Source organism: Scyliorhinus torazame, chromosome 12 (genome assembly GCF_047496885.1).
Source record: "Scyliorhinus torazame isolate Kashiwa2021f chromosome 12, sScyTor2.1, whole genome shotgun sequence".
Classification (NCBI taxonomy): domain Eukaryota; kingdom Metazoa; phylum Chordata; class Chondrichthyes; order Carcharhiniformes; family Scyliorhinidae; genus Scyliorhinus; species Scyliorhinus torazame.
In genome coordinates, this window is record NC_092718.1 from 168,951,637 (window position 1) to 168,972,407 (window position 20,771).

Below are 20,771 nucleotides of genomic sequence, written 5' to 3' on the forward strand. Positions count from 1 at the left end.
GATAATCACTGGGGTCTTACTTATTTCCTCACACCAAAACAAATTAAACTATACACCCCCACAAACGATGTCCCAAGTTGGGATACCCTCGCAGTTAACACCAGCATGTTTCATGTCAGGGATATGTGATATTGTGACAGTAGCGTGCCTGGTTTTACCATTGCTCTGTATTTCACTGAGGTATGCTGCCAAGGTAATCATCAAAATCCCAGGAACAAACTATTTTACCTGCCACCAGTAGTGTGAAGTCAAACCCTTTCTTGACTGACTTGCGATGAACCTGGCTGGGTAATGTTGCAAATCCAACATACTCTTTCTCCTGGTCCTGCAGAATTAGACACAGAGGCATTATTTTAAACACGGAGGAATTAAACACGAGGTATTATTCAGCAATTCCTGGAAAACTCACTGGAAATCATAGACAACAGTCACATCCTTTGACATTCCAAGATATAGGGTGGGATTTTCCGAGCAAGTGACATTTTCGGCGCAAATATTTTGCTATTCCCATCGGCCCCGGCAATGCGATCAGGCAATTAGAAGGATTTTTTCCCCACGTGAAAAGAGCCACACCCAAGGCGCAAAGCATCTGTTTCATCCACCCCGGGAGTCATCTGAATACTTTAATGATGGGAGCGCTGCATTTAAATGGCTCCACAGAACTTGCTCCTATTCAAGCCAGGAGGATGGCAGCGAGGAAACAAGGTCCTTAATTCGCAAAGGGGGTGGGGGCCCTCACCCATATCCCAGATGCCACGTGAGCTACAATATACTGTCAGCTGGCAGGAGGCCCTCTTGCAAGATCTCCAGGTCTCCAGCACCTGACCTCCCACAATCTACCTCAAACCCCCACCAACAGTCTTCTTCAGGACCTTTCTACACTCACTGCCCACACATGCCAGGTCTGACCGCCAAGTGGCCTGCTCGCATCATCCACATTTGTGTCCGGCAGGAGAAGCTTGCTCCCAACCACGGCGAGTGACGGAAGACGGGCGATGGGACGTCCGAGCTGAGGATCCTGACTCCGTACGAGGAGAGAGTCATGGAGCTTGCAGGGTAGGAGGAGGAGTGGATCTTCGTTGAGAGTGAGGTCGGTCTGTGAGAGAAAAGCTACTTCACCTTCATCCAGATGACCAGAGCCAAGTGAGTTCTGTGTCGTCCAAACTCTTGACCAGGCCATGTACCCATATCACTTTCCTTGCAAGAACAACTAGGGATAAACCTTTTCGGTTTCTCTCCTTTACACTGTGTAACCAGTTCTTCCTCTGTGACATCCTCCACATTTAAACCTCGGCTGCTCACGGCCTGTTCACACATCATCCCTGTGCTCACTGGCTTACATTGGCTTCCAGTTCAGTGAAGCCTTGATTTTAAAATTCCCACCTGGAGAAGTATTGGGTTCCAATCACTGCCGACCAGAGACGAACAACAGGATATATTTATTAACAGTAACTGAGCGGTTCTTGTTTGATGTATCTCTGCACCCGGCCTGGAAGAACTCTCATGCTGCCGACACATTGACCCCTTTTCTACCTGCATCATCCCAATGTCCATCCGGTCTGCAACACCCTTGTTTCCAAATCCATCCATCGGTGTGCCCCTTCCTATTTCAATAAACTCCTCCTGTGTGGTGGTATGTATTAGGGGTAATACGGTACACCATGATGCCGAGGGGCTATTGGTGGACAGATACTGGGTCCTGATTGGACCTGCCGCCTACTGGGTTCCACCCAGAAAGGCGGGGTATAAGAACCCGGTTTCTCCCAGCAGCTGCATTCTGTAACTGAGCTGCTGGGGAACAAGTCTGCTCAATAAAGCCTCGATTGAGTTTCTCTACGTCTCGCCTAGTGTGTTATCGAAGGTGCCACAATTTATTGAGCAGACTTAAAAAGGAATATGGAGCTCCGGATCGCCCGGGAGTGCCTGCGAATTGGCCCCCAAGCAGCTAACTCCGCATCGGCGTTTAAGCACTGGCTGGCATGCTTTGAGGGATACCTCCGAACGGCCCCCGGCAGACCAACAGAAGACCAGAAGACGCAGGTCCTACATTCCAGGGTGAGTCCCGAAATCTACTCGCTCATCGAGGACGCGGAAGATTTCCCAGCGGCGATCACCTTGCTGAAAGAGACCTACATTCGGCCCGTCAACCAGGTCTATGCACGCCATCAGCTCGCGACAAGATGACAAATCCCCGGGGAATCACTAGACGAATTCTACAATGCTCTAATGATCCTGGGAAGAAACTGCAACTGCCCAGCTGTAACGGCGAATGAACACACGGAGCTCCTGATCAGAGACACGTATGTAGCAGGTTTGGCATCATCGCAAATTCGCCAGAGACTTTTAGAAAAAGACTCTCTCGGACTCACAGAGGCACGGGCCCTTGCGGCCTCCCTCGACGTGGCCTCCCAAAACACCCGCGTCTATGCCCCTGACTGCGCTACAGCCCCTTGGGCTTCGTGGACCCCCGCCGCGATCGACCCCCCCAGCACCCCCCACCCCCCCGCAAGCGTGCGCCGCCAGAATCCCAGACCACCCGGAGGGGCCCCGCTACTATTTTTGCGGGCAGCCAAAACACCCCCGCCAGTGCTGCCCGGCCCGCTCGGCCACCTGTAAAAGCTGCGGCAAAAAGGGGCACTACGCAGCAGTGTGCCAGTCCCGTGGGGTCGCCGCTATCTCCGGGGAAGAAACGGGACCACGGACTCACCCCCCCAGCGACCCATGTGCGGCCAACGGGCGCCGCCATTTTGGACCCCTGACGCCACGAGGGGGGACGGGCGCCGCCATCTTGTTAACCGCGAGCCGCGTGCGATCCATGGGAGCGGCCATTTTGTCCACCCCCGGCCGCATGCGACCCATGGGAGCGGCCATTTTGTCCACCCCCGACCACGTGCGATCCATGGACGCCGCCATCTTGGCACACAGACAAGGACCCCAGCGTGGACGGCCCCACGCTGCCTGAAGACAATGACCAGATGCAGCAACCACGTTTGGCATCGGTGACCCTTGACCAGTCGTGGCCCAGGACGCTCCAGACAGCACCAACGAAGGTGCTGGTGAACGGGCACGAGACGCCGTGTTTGATCGACTCGGGGAGCACAGAGAGTTTTATTCATCCGGACACGGTAAGACGCTGTTCCCTTGTAATTCGTCCAAGCACCCAAAACATTTTTCCTGGCGGCGGGGTCCCACTCCATTGAAATCAAAGGGTTCTGCATCGCAAACCTAACGGTGCAGGGGAGAGAGTTCAAAAATTACCGGCTGTATGTCCTCCCCCATCTCTGCACTCCCACCCTCCTGGGGTTGGATTTCCAATGCAACCTCCAGAGCTTAACATTCAAATTTGGCGGCCCTGTACCCCCACTGTCTATCTGCGGCCTTGCGACCCTCAAGGTTGAACCGCCTTCCTTGTTTGCGAACCTCACCCCGGATTGCAAGCCCGTCGCCACTAGGAGCAGACGGTACAGCACCTAGGACCGGACGTTTATCAGGTCTGAAGTCCAGCGGCTGCTGAAGGAAGGCATAATCCAGGCCAGCAATAGTCCCTGGAGAGCCCAGGTGGTAGTTGTGAAGACCAGGGAGAAGCAGAGGATGGTAGTAGACTACAGTCAGACCATCAACAGGTACACGCAGCTAGATGCGTACCCTCTTCCCCGCATATCCGACATGGTCAATCGGATTGCACAGTACAAGGTCTTCTCCACCGTGGACCTTAAGTCCACCTACCACCAGCTCCCAATTCGCCCCGGTGACCGCACGTACACTGCCTTCAAAGCAGACGGGCGGCTATACCACTTTTTAAGGGTTCCATTCGGCGTCACGAACGTAGTCTCGGTCTTCCAACGGGAGATGGACCGAATAGTTGACCAGCACGGGTTGCGGGCCACATTCCCGTATCTCGACAACGTAACCATCTGCGGCCACGACCAGCGGGACCACGATGCCAACCTCCGAAAATTCCTCCAGACCGCTAACGCCCTCAACCTCACCTACAACGAGGAAAATGGGTGTTTAGAACAAAGAACAAAGAAATGTACAGCACAGGAACAGGCCCTTCGGCCCTCCAAGCCCGTGCCGACCATGCTGCCCGACTAAACTACAATCTTCTACACTTCCTGGGTCCGTATCCTTCTATTCCCATCCTATTCATATATTTGTCAAGATGCCCCTTAAATGTCCCTATCGTCCCTGCTTCCACTACCTCCTCCGGTAGCGAGTTCCAGGCACCCACTACCCTCTGCGTAAAAAACTTGCCTCGTACATCTACTCTAAACCTTGCCCCTCTCACCTTAAACCTCTGCCCCCTAGTAATTGACCCCTCTACCCTGGGGAAAAGCCTCTGACTATCTACTCTGTCTATGCCCCTCATAATTTTGTATACCTCTATCAGGTCTCCCCTCAACCCCCTTCGTTCCAGTGAGAACAAACCGAGTTTATTCAACCGCTCCTCATAGCTAATGCCCTCCATACCAGGCAACATTCTGGTAAATCTCTTCTGTACCCTCTCTAAAGCCTCCACATCCTTCTGGTAGTGTGGCGACCAGAATTGAACACTATACTCCAAGTGTGGCCTAACTAAGGTTCTATACAGCTGCAACATGACTTGCCAATTCTTATACTCAATGCTCCGGCCAATGAAGGCAAGCATGCCGTATGCCTTCTTGACTACCTTCTCCACCTGTGTTGCCCCTTTCAATGACCTGTGGACCTGTACTCCTAGATCTCTTTGACTTTCAATACTCTTGAGGGTTCTACCATTCACTGTATATTCCCTACCTGCATTAGACCTTCCAAAATGCATTACCTCACATTTGTCCGGATTAAACTCCATCTGCCATCTCTCCGCCCAAGTCTCCAGACAATCTAAATCCTGCTGTATCCTCCGACAGTCCTCATCGCTATCCGCAATTCCACCAACCTTTGTGTCGTCTGCAAACTTACTAATCAGACCAGTTACATTTTCCTCCATATCATTTATATATACTACAAAGAGCAAAGGTCCCAGCACTGATCCCTGTGGAACACCACTGGTCACAGCCCTCCAATTAGAAAAGCATCCCTCCATTGCTACTCCCTGCCTTCTATGGCCTAGCCAGTTCTGTATCCACCTTGCCAGCTCACCCCTGATCCCGTGTGACTTCACCTTTTGTACTAGTCTACCATGAGGGACTTTGTCAAAGGCCTTACTGAAGTCCATATAGACAACATCTACTGCCCTACCTGCATCAATCATCTTAGTGACCTCCTCAAAAAACTCTATCAAGTTAGTGAGACACGACCTCCCCTTCACAAAACCGTGCTGCCTCTCACTAATACGTCCATTTGCTTCCAAATGGGAGTAGATCCTGTCTCGAAGAATTCTCTCCAGTAATTTCCCTACCACTGAAGTAAGGCTCACCGGCCTGTAGTTCCCGGGATTATCCTTGCTACCCTTCTTAAACAGAGGAACAACATTGGCTATTCTCCAGTCCTCCGGGACATCCCCTGAAGACAGCGAGGATCCAAAGATCCAAAGTTTAGCACCGACCGTCTAGCCATCTTGGGCTACATAGTGCGTAATGGAGTGATAGGCCCCGACCCCGAACGCATGCGCCCCTCATGGAGTTCCCCCTCCCCCACTGCTCCAAAGCCCTGAAACGCTGCCTGGGCTTCTTTTCTTATTACGCTCAGTGGGTTCCCCAATACGCAGACAAGGCCCACCCACTAATCCAGTCCACTACTTTTCCCCTGTCGACAGAGGCCCGGCATGCCTTCAGCCGCATCAAAGTGGATATCGCAAAGGCCACGATGTGCGCCATCGACAGGTCCCTCCCCTTCCAAGTCGAGAGCGACGCATCCAACGTAGCTCTGGCGGCCACTCTCAACCAAGCGGGCAGACCCGTGGCCTTTTTCTCCATGACCCTCCACGCTTCAGAAATTCGCCACTCCTCAGTAGAAAAGGAGGCCCAAGCCATAGTGGAAGCTGTGCGACATTGGAGGCATTACCTGGCCGGAAGGAGATTCACTCTCATCACTGACCAACGGTCGGTAGCCTTCATGTTCGATAATGCACAGCGGGGCAAGATCAAAAACGACAAGATCCTGCGGTGGAGAATCGAACTCTCCACCTACAATTATGAGACCTTGTACCGCCCCGGAAAGCTGAACGAGCCGTCCGATGCCCTGTCTCGCGGCACATGTGCCAACGCACAAGTGGACCGTCTCCAAGCCCTTCACGAGGACCTCTGCCACCCGGGGGGTCACTCGTTTCTACCACTTCATAAAGACCCGCAACCTCCCGTACTCCGTCGAGGAAGTCCGAACAGTCACCAGGGACTGCCAAATCTGCGCAGAATGCAAACCGCATTTTTTCAGGCCAGATAGAGCGCACCTGATAAAGGCTTCCCGTCCCTTCGAACGCCTCAGTTTGGATTTCAAAGGCCCCCTTCCCTCCACCGATCGCAACACGTACTTTCTTAACGTCATTGACGAATACTCGCGTTTCCCCTTCGCCATCCCCTGCCCCGACATGACCGCGGCCACGGTCATTAAAGCCCTCTGCACCATCTTTACCCTGTTCGGTTTCCCCGCCTACATCCATAGCGATAGGGGGTCCTCCTTCATGAGTGACGAACTGCGCCAATTCCTGCTCAGCAAGGGCATAGCCTCGAGCAGGACGCCCAGCTACAACCCCCGGGGGAACGGGCAGGTAGAGAGGGAGAACAGAACGGTCTGGAAGACCGTCCTACTGGCCCTACGGTCTAGGAGTCTCCCAACTTCCCGCTGGCAGGAAGTCTTCCCGGATGCCCTTCACTCTATCCGGTCCCTGCTGTGCACCACCACTAACCAAACGCCTCACGAGCGCCTCCTTGTCTTCTCTAGGAATTCCGCCTCTGGGACGTCACTTCCGACCTGGCTGGCAGCCCCGGGACCCATCCTGCTCCGGAAACGTACGGGCGCACAAATCAGACCCGCTGGTGGAAAAGGTACATCTCCTCCACGCAAACCTGCAGTACGCCTACGTGGCGTTCCCAGACGGCCGCCAGGACACGGTCTCTCTGCGGACCTGGCGTCCGCCAGAGCTCCCCACACCCCCCCCCAACACCAATCACCACCCCCTCACTCCCGCCGGTGCACCCCACAGCCACCCCCTTCCCGGGGGAATCGGTTCTCCTCCCAGGCCCATCCAGGGGTAAGGAAACAGGGATGAACAGCGCGATGCTCCCAGAGTCGACCGGACCCGAGCCAGCACCACCACCACCACCCGGGCCGAGACGATCGGAAAGGGCGACCAGGGCACCCTCTCGACTCATCGAATCGGTTTAAGATGTAAATAATTCAGTGGCCAGTAAAAGAGGCATTGTTGTATATAGTTAATGCTGCGAATCGGTTTAAGATGTAAATAATTCGGTGGTCCAGTAAAAGCGGCATGGTTGTATATAGTTCAATGGTTAAGGCACCGACCCTGTAAACCCCTACCACCATACCACCCACCACCCAGCAGGGTTCCTTTTTAACAAAGGGTGAATGTGGTGGTGTGTATTAGGGGTAATACGGTACACCATGATGCCGAGGGGCTATTGGTGGACAGATACTGGGTCCTGATTGGATCTGCTGCCTACTCGGCTCCACCCAGAAAGGCGGGGTATAAGAACCCGGTTTCTCCCAGCAGCTGCATTCTGTAACTGAGCTGCTGGGGAACAAGTCTGCTCAATAAAGCGTCGATTGCGTTTCTCTACGTCTCACCTCGTGTGTTATCGATGGTGCCACATCCTGCCCTACAACCTCTGAGATTTCTGCGCTCTTCCCCATCGCTCTAAAATTAACAGCTGTGCCTGCCTGGTTCCTAAGCTCTGTAACTTCCTACATATAGTGCTCTACCTCTCCGTCTCAGAGTATAAAGTATCATTGAGTACTTTCCAGCACAGAAGGAGGTCGTTCAGCCTGTCGATTCCATGCTGGCTCCCAGCAAAACTCTTAGTCTCACTTCCACTTTCACACTGCCAGAAGGATGTGGAGGCTTTAGAGAGGGTGCAGAAGAGATTTACCAGGAGGTTGCCTGGTATGGAGGGCATTCGCTATGAGGAGCGGTTGAATAAACTCAGTTTGTTCTCACTGGAACAATGGAGGTTGAGGGGTGACCTGATAGAGGTCTACAAAATTATGAGGGGCACAGACAGGGTGGATAGTCAGAGGCTTTTTCCCAGGGTAGAGGGGTCAATTATTAGGGGACAAGAGCAGCAGCTGCCTGGGAACGCCACCACCTGCAAGTTCCCCTCCAAACCACATACCATCCTGATTTGGAAATAAATCACCGTTCCTTCACTGTCGCTGGGTCAAAATCCTGGAACTCTAACAGCACTGTGGGTGTACCTACTTCACCTAGGCTCCAGCGGTTCGAGATAGCAGCTCAGCACCACCTTCTCAAGGGCAATTAAGAATGGGCAATAAATGCTGACCTAGTCAGCGATGCCCACACCCCACGAGTGAATAAAACTTTCAACAGGTATTCTATAATGAGGCCCAGCGAATAATTTTCTTGACAGAAAGCAATTTTTATTCCCAGGAAACCAAAGTAATTAAAAATCACATCTTCTAAGTATTTGATAATGGTCTCCAGGGAATGTTCATTGACTAATCTTGTAATAGTGAATTTTCCATTGCACTCAATACCCAGCAGCCACTTACCATCAAGCTTTTCTCATTTATATTCCAATAGCACTTTACTCCCTGTAGTAGAAAGATGATCATTCTTGTACTAATGTCTATATTTGCACTTTGTCTCTGTATCAAAGCTTGTTGGCACCACAAGTCCTTGCGTTAAATGCCTGTTGACACCAAGTCCTTATGTTAATGTCTGTTATCTGGACGGCACAGCGGCAAAATGGTTAGCACTGCTGCCTCACCGCGCCAGGCACCCGGGTTTGATTCCGACCTTGGGTAACTGTGGAGTTTACACATTCTCCCCAAATCCCTGTGGGTTTCTGCCGTGTGCTCCAGTTTCCTCCCACAAAGGTGTGCAGGTTAGGTGGATTGGCCATGCTAAAATGCCCCTTAGTGTCCAAAGGTTAGGTGGGGTTACGGGTTAGGGGCAGGGGAGTGGGCCTCGGTGGGGTGCTCTTTTGGAGGGGGAGTGTAGACACCATGAGCCGAATGGCCTCCTTCAGCACTGTAGGGATTCTATAATTCTATTCTATGATTCCAGGATAGTACTTAATCCTTGTGCTGATGTCGCTATTGGCTGTGGGTCTTCCTGCTACCCTACCCACTACCCAATGCCTGTGATGATGTATTATAACAAGGTTTGCACATATCCAATGGGGAATATGGAAAGATATCCTCTCCTACATGGAATGGTGAAATATCTGAAGGGTGTTCAGCATCCAGCTCTGTGGGCGCCCAATACTGTAGCTTTACTAGAAGAGAGGAAAGCAAGGTCCACTTTGCGAGCTCAACAGGACTATCAGCTATTGCTCAGTGGTAGCACCTATGCCTCTGAATCTCAAGGTTATGAGTTCAATTCCTTTTCAGGACGGGTGTAGAAAATCATGGCAGATGTTAAACTGAGGTCCCCCCCCATCCATCCCACCACCGTCTTTCCTCTCAGGTGAGCACTGTAAAATACCCATGGTACTATTTTGGATCTCCTTACCAAAGTTCATCCTTCAATCAATATCACAAAGACAGATCATCTGGTCATCTTCACACTGCTGTTTGCAGTGGCTTGACACGTTCAATCTAGGTCTACATATCAGTAATGATCACGCTTCAAAAAAAAGAGTTCTTCACTGGCTGGAAAGGACTTGGAATGTCTGGAGCTCGAGAGAGGTGCTGTTTAAATGCGTCATTTTCCACAGGCATAATTTAATTCTTGCCTCCCAAGAGTCATTTTTCAAGCATCTTAAAATAGCTCAATGACTTTGGATTGCTTCAATATTGAAAACCCTGTAAAATCTCAGGGGAGCCCTCACAAAATGCAAGCTTTTCATTCCCCCAACGTTTGGGAGATGTAACCTTTTTAATTGATGCATGTCCTGGAATTATTGTTAGGTTCATGCTGCAAATGTCATTTCCTGGGTAGTTTGTTCATCTTTACTGTAGCCTGACCCCCCCTGCTGCCTCCTCCATCTGACTCCACGATGACACACCCCACTATTTACACTTTCCTGGGGCTGCAGCACAGTGATAGCAGTTTTCTAATTGAACCCAGATACTTTGATGATCCCTTTAGAAACCGATATCAGAGTGGAAGTCTACGTACTATTTTATTTCCATTAGAATATCATGCATCATGGAAGGAGGCCATTTGGCGCATTGTACCTGTGATGGTTCTTTTTAAGAGCTAATCCAGTTAGTCTCACCACCCTGTTCTTTTTCCAGTATCTCCGAAGATGATTCCTTTTGAAATACATATCCAATTCTCTTTTGAGAGTTACTACCTAATCCACTTCCACTAGCCTTTTGGACAATGCATTGCAGATTACAACAATTCATTACGTTATATTACAAGAAAAGTCTGACTTCCTTTTTGGTTCTTTTGCCAAGATTCTTAAACCTGTGTTCTCTGATTGTCGGCCAGTGAAAACAATTTCTCCCTATCTGCAACTATCAAAATGCTTCATAAATTGGTACTCCTCTGTTAAATAGCCCACAACCTTCTCTGCTCTAAGCTGAACAGTCTCAGCTTCCAAAGTCTCCCCATTCTCTTCCTCTCAGCCCTTTGAAATCAACCCCTGATTCTGCATTCATCCAGTGATATCTTCCCTGACATTAACTGGCACTTATTAAGACATTAATAAGCCACTTTCAGCCACATTTTTAAATATTTGACCAGCAACAAATTTATTAGTCTTTTGAGGAATCCATAGAATCCCTACAGTGCAGAAGGAGGCCATTAGGCCCATCCGCTCTGCACCGACCCTCTGAAAGAGCACCCTACCTAGGCCCACTTCCCCACCTTAAGCCCTTAACCCCACCTAACATGCACATCTCTGGACACTAAGGGACAATTTTATAGCATGGCCAATGCACCTAATCTGCACATGTTTGGACACTAAGGGGCAATTTTCTAGCTTGGCCAATCCACCTAACCTGGAGATCTTGGAAACTGGAGCACCAAGAGAAAACCCATGCAGACATGGAGAACATGCAAACTCCACATAGACAGTCACCCAAGGCCAGAATTGAACCTCGGTCCTTGGCGCTGTGAGGCAGCAGTGTTAAACACTGTGCCACATGTTGTCCACTTGTAACAAGCAACAAGTAGCAAGCAACATGGATAAGGGGAACCTGCAGATGTGGTCTACTTGGATTTCCAAAAGCCATTTGATACGGTAGCATATCAAAGGTTGCTGCACAAAATAAGAGCTCATGGTGTAGGAGTAGCAGGTTAGCATGTATAAAGGATTGATTAGCTAACAAAAAGCAGAGAGTAGGGCTAAAAGGGTCATTTTCAGGTTGGCAAGCTATAACTAGTGGAGAGCCATGAGGATCAGTACTGGAATTCCAACCATTAATAATAATCTATATCAATGACTTGGGTGAAGTGACTAGATGTATGGTTACTAAATTTGCTGATGACACCAACATAGGAGTCTACAAAGGGATAGGTTACGTGAGTGGGCACAAATTTGGCAGATGGCGGATAATGTTGGAAAATGTGAACTTTGGCACGAAGAATAAAAAAGCAGAATATTATTTCAATAGCAAGAGATTGCAGAACTCGGGGCGGTGCAGAGGGATCTGGTAGCCCTGGCACATGAATCACAAAAGGTTAATATGTAGGTACAGCATATGATGAAGGCAAATTGAATATAAAAGCAGTGAATGTTTGCAACAGTTGTACATTGCATTGGCGAGACCAAATTCTGTGCTGTACTGTTCTATGTTCTATGTTCTAAAGCAGGAATATTGTGTACAGTTTTGGTCTCCTTACTTAATCACTGATATAATTGCATTGGAAACAGTTCAGAGAAGGTTCACTTGACTATTTCCTGGGATGAATGAGTTCTCTTATAAAGGGAATGTTGGGCCTGTTTACCTACAGTTTGAAGAGTGAGACGCATAAGAATGAGATCTTATTGAAACATTGAGGCTATGACAGGTGAGGACCTTGAGAGGATTGTTATCACCAAGGAGGTAGTGATGGGCAAGCTAATGGGGCTAAAGGTAGGCAAGTCTCCTGGCCCTGATGGAATGCATCACAGAGTACTAAAAGAGATGGCTAGGGAAATTGCAAATGCACTAGTGATAATTTACCAAAATTCACTAGACTCTGGGGTGGTCCCGGCGGATTGGAAATTAGCAAACGTGACACCACTGTTTAAAAAAGGAGGTAGGCAGAAAGCGGGTAATTATAGGCCAGTGAGCTTAACTTTGGTAGTAGGGAAGATGCTGGAATCTATCACCAAGGAAGAAATAGTGAGGCATCTGGATGGAAATTGTCCCATTGGGCAGACGCAGCATGGGTTCATAAAGGGCAGGTCGTGCCAAACTAATTTAGTGGAATCTTTTGAGGACATTACCAGTGCGGTAGACAATGGATGTGGTATATCTGGATTTCCAGAAAGCCTTTGACAAGGTGCCACACAAAAGATTGCTGCATAAGATAAAGATGCATGGCATTAAGGGGAAAGTAGTAGCATGGATAGAGGATTGGTTAATGAATAGAAAGCAAAGAGTGGGGATTAATGGGTGTTTCTCTGGTTGGCAATCAGTAGCTAGTGGTGTCCCTCAGGGATCAGTGTTGGGCCCACAGCTGTTCACAATTTACATAGATGATTTGGAGTTGGGGACCAAGGGCAATGTGTCCAAGTTTGCAGACGACACTAAGATAAGTGGTAAAGCAAAAAGTGCAGAGGATACTGGAAGTCTGCAGAGGGATTTGGATAGGCTAGGTGAATGGACTAGGGTCTGGCAGATGGAATACAATGTTGACAAATGTGAGGTTATCAATTTTGGTAGGAATAACAGCAAAAGGGATTATTATTTAAATGATAAAATATTAAAACATGCTGCTGTGCAGAGAGACCTGGGTGTGCTAGTGCATGAGTCGCAAAAAGTTGGTTTACAGGTGCAACAGGTGATTAAAAAGGTGAATGGAGTTTTGTCCTTCATTGCTAGAGGGATGGAGTTTAAGACTAGGGAGGTTATGCTGCAATTGTATAAGGTGTTAGTGAGGCCACACCTGGAGTATTGTGTTCAGTTTTGGTCTCCTTACTTGAGAAAGGACGTACTGGCACTGGAGGGTGTGCAGAGGAGATTCACTAGGTTAATCCTACAGCTGAAGGGGTTGGATTACGAGGAGAGATTGAGTAGACTGGGACTGTACTCGTTGGAATTTAGAAGGATGAGGGGGGATCTTATAGAAACATATAAAATTATGAATGGAATAGATAGGACAGATGCGGGCAGGTTGTTTCCACCTGCGGGTGAAAGCAGAACTAGGGGGCATAGCCTCAAAATAAGGGGAAGTAGATTTAGGACTGAGTTTAGGAGGAACTTCTTCACCCAAAGGGTTGTGAATCTATGGAATTCCTTGCCCAGTGAAGCAGTAGAGGCTCCTTCATTAAATGTTTTTAAGATAAAGATAGTTTTTTGAAGAATAAAGGGATTAAGGGCTATGGTGTTCGGGCCGGAAAGTGGAGCTGAGTCCACAAAAGATCAGCCATGATCTCATTGAATGGTGGAGCAGGCTCGAGGGGCCAGATGGCCTACTCCTGCTCCTAGTTCTTATAAGATCCTAATGGGACCTGACAGGGTGAATGCTGTGAGGCTGTTTCTCCTTGTGGGCGACTACAACTAGGAGACAGATTAAGTGGTCTCCCATTTAAGTTGGAGATAAGGGTCATTGGTTTGTGAATACTCTTCCCCACAGTGCAGTGGAGGCAGAATCATTGATTATTTTTAAGGTTGAGTTAGACAGGCTTTTGATTGACAAGAGAGTCAAAGGATACAGAGGGTAGATAGGACAGTAGAGTTGAGGTCACAATCAGATCAGATGGTGGAACAGCCTTAAGGGAATGCATGACCTACTCCTGGTCCTACTTCATATGTACATATGCTCTTATGTCCAACATTTTGCCTATAAGTATCGATGACGAGTTTCTGAGTCACTCTTTGGCTACTAGGTAGCTCTAGTATTATTTTGTAACATTTTGTAACAAAAGGCAAACAAGGCTCAGATTTGCGTCCCCAAGCCAGGCGCACAAATTGGGGAGATTGCCCAGCACTGCAAAACTGACCTTTAAAAATGTCCACCTGCAGGTTGGGTGTTTGGTTGGGGGGGAAGAGACCGGCAAATGAGGAGTCAGAGCGCGGTGACCCCAGAACAAGTGCGGAGGCTGCCGGGTGCAAAGGCTGGTTGGTCCTCTGTTCCCCAGCACGGTGATTGAATAAATTTTAAAAATAGCAAAACAAAAATCATAGCTCCAGTCCTCAGCCTGTTTCATCCCCATACACTCCCTATGCCCCATCCATGCCTACCTACCTATGCCAATCCATGTCTCCCACCCAACCCCCATGACCCCTCATAGCAGCCAGGCCAACCAGTGCCCCCCATCCACCACCCTTTGCCCTTACCCTTCTATGTCAAGTCACCTAGTATCCTTGGATACTTCCTTGACAGCTTTGACATCCTTGACAGCCTTGACAGTTGTGCAGTTCCTTGACAGCTGGACAGTTCTTTGATAACCTGTCAGTTCTAATGAGTTTCACATAAAACATGGCTAAATCATATTTAATTTTTAAAATCGCAAAAGGTGCCTTATCTCTCCCATAGTGTTCGTTATCTCCCCCAAATGTGCCCCTGGGACCCTATCTAAAGGGAGACCTTGGGCGGGATTCTCCGATATATCTGCGCGACGTCCGCCGACCGCGCCAAAAACGGCGCAAATCAGTCCGGCATCGCGCCGCCCCAAAGGTGCGGAATTCTCCGCATCTTGAGGGGCCGAGCCCTCACCTTGAGGGGCTAGGCCCGCGCCGGACTGATTTCCGCCCCGCCAGCTGGCGGGAAAAGCCTTTGGTGCCCCGCCAGCTGGCACGGAAATGACTTTGCCGTGCGGCGCATGCGCGGGAGCGTCAGCGGCCGCTCACGGCATCCCCGCGCATGCGCAGTGAAGGGGGTCTCTTCCGCCTCCGCCATAGTGGAGACCATGGCGAAGGTGGAAGGAAAAGAGTGCCCCCACGGCACAGGCCCGCCCGCGGATCGGTGGGCCCTGATCGCGGGCCAGGCCACCGTGGGGGCACCCCCGGGGCCAGATTGCCCCCCGCACCCCCCCCAGGACCCCGGAGCCCGCTCGCGCAGCCTTGTCCCGACGTTCAAAAGGTGGTTTGATTCTCGCCGGCGGGACAGGCATTCCAGCAGCGGGACTTATGCCCATCGCGGGCCGGAGAATCGCCGGGGGGGGGGCCGCCAACTGGCGCGACGAGATTCCCACCCCCGCCGAATATCCGGTGCCAGAGAATTCGGCAACCGGCGGGGGCGGGATTCACGCCAGCCCCCGGCGATTCTCCGACCCGGTGGGGGGTTGGACAATCCCGCCCCTTATGCCTCCAAAGAGGCTATCCAAATGATCCAAAAGTTTAGATCAACTCTTACCTGTTCTAATCTGCCCAAGTCTGGTTTTAATCTCTGGGTTACCAAAATGCCACTGCAGTGGAGGCAGCTGGTCAGTTAAAGACACCAGCCTGACTCTGGACCCACCCCCGGGAAGATGGGAAATGCTGGGTGGTGCTTAGACGTTTTGGCCATTTCTGGGATTTTTTTTCCCACAATGGAGAATCTCCATGTCATAGCGAAAATCTAGGCCCAGGTTTCCATATCGGCAAGTACAAAATTAACACATACATCATACGACAAATCCTACATGTTTACAGGCAATACCTCACAATCAAATGATTATCAGAATCTTATTATAAAGCATGGGCTCTAATATGGATCATTTTGTTCCTACTTTATAACAATTTCACCAATTTCTTCTCAAGGTCAAGGATGATTGAGCTGGGTTCTGCTGAGCTTTCTGTTTGATCCCCGACACAAGCTCACAAGTCATGCATTGTAAGGTTGGAAGTAGAATAAAGTCTCATTGGCCGAGATCTTCTGATCAGGATTGGAAAACCTATTTCAAACGCTGATCAGGCACTTAGTTTCCTTCCATACTTCAGTAAAGATTTCCAACGAGGATCCTTCACATCCAACACAGTGCAGCGAACCCTCACAGGGAGCAGCACAGAGAATCTGTACAGGAACCATGCCCCCTTTATGCGGTACTAGCTGCCGTGTAAGTAAGGAGTTCAAATGCCCTTAAGCTGCTTGGAAACATCTATGGAGCGAAGCTAAACGTGCAAGGTAAATGGGTAAGAAATTAGGAAGGGTAAGAGGTTAGGTTGGCAGGTGGGTAGGATTGGTGAGTGGGTAAGCGGGATGAGGGATATTCTCCGGGTGTTGTGATATCTTAACGTGATATCACTGCATCGTGGAGCAGGCGAATTACCCATTGGAAGTTCACTCTTCCTGGCAATTTGCACAGAATCCTTCCACTTGGGATGTCCGAGGGGGTCCTGTAGCACATCCTCAGGGGTACATCCCGTCTCTGATTATTGGAGATTGGGAGATCTGTGCCATCTACTCTGCTCTAACTATATGCCTCAAAGCCAACCTCAGTCATGTTTCTATTATAACAGTGTAGATTCTCTGCGCCCTCTCTGAATGCGATGATCAAATTTCAGCCCCAGAAGGGACTGGACTGTGCCTACACGGAATTAATATTAGTCAAATATTTAGGTTTCCAAAATCATTAAATTCCTTGCCATCTGTTACTGCTGATTGACTATTGATCTAACAGGAATCAATCGCCTCAGTTCTGTCCTGCAGCAAGGGAAATACCAGAGACCAAGGCTGTCCAAACATCTTTGTCTTCAAGCGTCACATAGATGTGTAGAATGGACTTGCAGGCCCACATCAAAACCCATGTTTTCATTTAAAGTCATGTTACCATAATACAGGCATTGACATTAATGTATATGTTGCCATTAGAATGCAGATTCCATTTCCATTAACATTCACTTGACCATTAATATGTATGAATCTCAAACTGTTGATATGGACAGATTTAGGAATTCTGACTCACCCAACCACGTGGCAAGAGCACTTAAAAGTGCCTTTTCCTAAACGTCTGTAAAATTCAGAATGAATGAGGAGAAATTAAAAAAATAAAGGGTCAAATACAACCGAGGTCTTGGACCTCAGCAGTGGTGCATTTTCCAGGACTGAGGTTGGGCATGCCTACCATAGATAACACAAATGAAATACTGCAGATGTTGGTGATCTGAAATGAAAACAGAATATGCTGGAATTACTCAGCAAGTCTGATGACTGTTTCTCTCTCCATAGATATTAATGTTCAGTTTGTCAATTTGGAATCAATCATTAACTATTCCTTCTCCTTCAGATTAACTTGTTTAACCACTGCTAGAACTTCTAATTCTTCCAACGTTACCTCAGATGAATCGTACGGGTCCAGTTTCCCCCACGGACTCCTTGCCCTGGGCGCGCAGTTAAGTGGCATTGGCTCGACAGCCACGAGAAGACTATCGCCCTGCTGCCCTTTGAGTGTCTGCTTCCAGTTCTGCTCTTTCACTACATCGGATGTTCCTGCCAAACTCAATTGTTCTGGTATTCCCAACGCAGTCCTGCACTCTATCCTTTCAGAGCATGTTATATTTGCTGGAGAATTTGCCTGGGCTGGATGGAAAGGATATTTCTCACTGACAGACTCTTTCATTATCCATTCCACTTCGGAATCATCTGAGTCCTCCTTCAAAAAGTGAGCAAGCTAGTAGGGAAAATGGAAGCAAACATGGGAGGGGTTATATGATGACCAGAGGTTATAAAAGATCCCAGAGAGAGAGAGAGAGAGAAAGGCAGTGAGAGAGAGAGAACACACTGGAAAGACTGGAAGAAAATCAAATAACACACAGAACCAAAATCATGAATAAACACAATATGCGAAATGAAAGTTTCCATTTTGCCAAAAGCAACTTGATTTAATTTGAATCAAAATAATGAGTAACTGTGAAGCTTTGTTAATGCTGAATAACCAGATCTACCCACAGTATCGGAGTATTTCTACTACAATAAATATCACTGTTGATGAAATCCCCCACCCCCGCTAGACAGCCAGGTAAGTTTAGCATCAAACTGTACTGAGGTGACACCAGACTGATAACTATTCTCCTTCTACATTTTCAAAATTGGCCTCCTCAATGCTGAAGTGGATGAGCGGCATCCAGATCTGCACTGCTATCACCAGGAAGCATTATCTCAGTCTCTCCAAAGAACATAAGAACATAAGAACTAGGAACAGGAGTAGGCCATCTGGCCCCTCGAGCCTGCTCCGCCATTTAATGAGATCATGGCTGATCTTTGTGGACTCAGCTCCACTCTCCGGCCCGTACACATCCCTGAATCCCTTTATTCTTTAGAAAGGCATCTATCTTTTTCTTAAAAACGTTTAAAGAATGAGCCTCAACAGCTTCACTGGGCAAGGAATTCCAGAGATTCATAACCCTTTGGGTGAAGAAGTTCCTCCTACACTCCGTCCTAAATCTACCTCCCCTTATTTTGAGGCTATGCCCCCTAGTTCTGCTTTCCCCGACCAGTGGAAACAACCTGCCCGCATCTATCCTATCTATTCCCTTCATAATTTTATATGTCTCAATAAGATCCCCCCGCATCCTTCTAAACTCCAATGAGTACAGTCCCAGTCTGCTCAACCTCTCGTCATAATCTAATCCCCTCAACTCTGGGATCAACCTAGTGAATCTCCTCTGCACTCCCTCCAGTGCCAATATGTCCTTTCTCAGGTAAGGAGACCAAAACTGAACACAATACTCCAGATGCGGCCTCACCAACACCCTATACAATTGCAGCATAACCTCCCTGGTCTTGAACTCCATCCCTCTAGCAATGAAAGACAAAACTCGATTAGCCTTCTTAATCACCTGTTGCACCTGCACACCAGCTTTTTGCGACTCGTGCACCAGCACATCCAGGTCCCTCTGCACAGCAGCATTTTTTAACATCTTACTGTTTAAATAATAATCCATTCTGCTGTTATTCCTCCAAAAATGGATAGCCTCACACTTGGCAACATTGAATTCCATCTGCCAGACCCTAGCCCATTCACCTAACCTATCCAAATCCTTCTGCAGACTTCCGGTATCCTCTGCACTTTTTGCTTTACCACTCATCTTTGTGTCGTCTGCAAACTTTGACACATTGCACTTGGTCCCCAACTCCAAATCGTCCATGTAAATTGTGAACAACTGCGGGCCCAACACTGATCCTTGAGGGACCCCACTAGTTACAGGTTGCCAACCAGAGAAACACCCATTTATCCCCACTCTCTGCTTTCTGTTAGTTAACCAATCCTCTACCCATGCTACCACTTTACCTTCAATGCCATGCATCTTTAGTTTATGCAGCAACCTTTTGTGTGGCACCTTGTCAAAAGCTTTCTGGAAATCCAGATATACCACATCCATTGGCTCCCTGTTATCTACTGCACTGGTAACGGCCTCAAAAAATTCTACCAAATTAGTCAGACACGACCTACCCTTTGTGAACCCATGCTGCGTCTGCCCAATGGGACAATTTCCCTCCAGGTGCCCCGCTATTTCCTCCTTAATGATAGATTCCAGCATTTTCCCTACAACCGAAGTTAAGCTTACCGGCCTATAATTACCCGCTTTCTGCCGACCTCCTTTTTTAAACAGTGGTGTCACGTTTGCTACTTTCCAATCCTCTGGGACCACCCCAGAGTCTAGTGAATTTTGATAAATTATCACTAGTGCATTTACAATTTCCCTAGCCATCTCTTTTAACACTCTGGGATGCATCCCATCAGGGCCAGGAGACTTGTCTACCTTTAGCCCCATTAGCTTGCCCAATACTGCCTCCTTAAAGATTACAATCATCTCAAGGTCCTCACCTATCATATCCTTATTTCCATCAGTCACTGGCATGTTATTTGTGTCCTCCACTGTGAAGACTGACCCAAAAAACCTGTTCAGCTCCTCAGCCATTTCCCTGTCTCCTATTATTAAATCTCCCTTCTCATTTTCCAAAGGACCAATATTTACCTTAGCCACTCTTTTTTGTCTTATATATTTGTAGAAGCTTTTACTATCTGCTTTTATTGGATAAGCATATGGATGATAATGGCATAGTGTAGGTTAGATGGCTTTTGTTTTGGTGCAACATCGTGGGCCGAAGGGCCTGTACTGCGCTGTATTGTTCTATGTTCTATGTTCTGAGCCAGTTTACTTTCATAGTCTACCTTACTCTTCTTTATGGCTTTTTTAGTAGCTTTCTGTTGTCCCCTAAAGACTTCCCAGTCCTCTAGTCTCCCACTAATTTTTGCCACTTTGTATGTTTTTTCCTTCCATTTGATACTCTCCCTCACTTCCTTAGATATCCACGGTCGATTTTTCCCCTTTCTACCGTCTTTCTTTTTTGTCGGTATGAACCTTTTCTGAACACTGTGAAAGGTCGCTCGGAAGGTTCTCCACTGTTCCTCAACTGCTTCACCATGAAGTCTTTGCTCCCAGTCGACCTTAGCTAGTTCTTCTCTCATCCCATTGTAATCACCTTTGTTTAAGCACAAAACACTAGTGTTTGATTTTACCTTGTCAGTCTCCAACTGTATTTTAAATTCCACCATATTGTGGTCGCTCCTTCCAAGAGGATCCCGAACTAATCAATCCTGCCTCATTACACAGGACCAGATCTA

General features: G+C 48.4%; 1 protein-coding gene across 6 annotated transcripts in view; it reads right to left on the reverse strand.

Annotated features, from left to right (window-relative positions):
* Nucleotides 1-20,771, reverse strand: part of LOC140386725 (septin-4-like) — a 222,611-nt gene that overhangs the window by 117,183 nt on the left and 84,657 nt on the right. For 4 of the 6 annotated variants that reach the window (XM_072469338.1, XM_072469339.1, XM_072469336.1 and 1 more), the window contains 2 exons: nt 17,478-17,813; nt 229-325 (listed from right to left, as the gene is read on the reverse strand). In XM_072469338.1, coding sequence (XP_072325439.1) covers nt 229-325; nt 17,478-17,813 — 433 coding nt within the window. The remainder of the gene's footprint in view (nt 1-228; nt 326-17,477; nt 17,814-20,771) is intronic. The other 2 variants (XM_072469341.1, XM_072469340.1) reach the window with 1 other exon arrangement.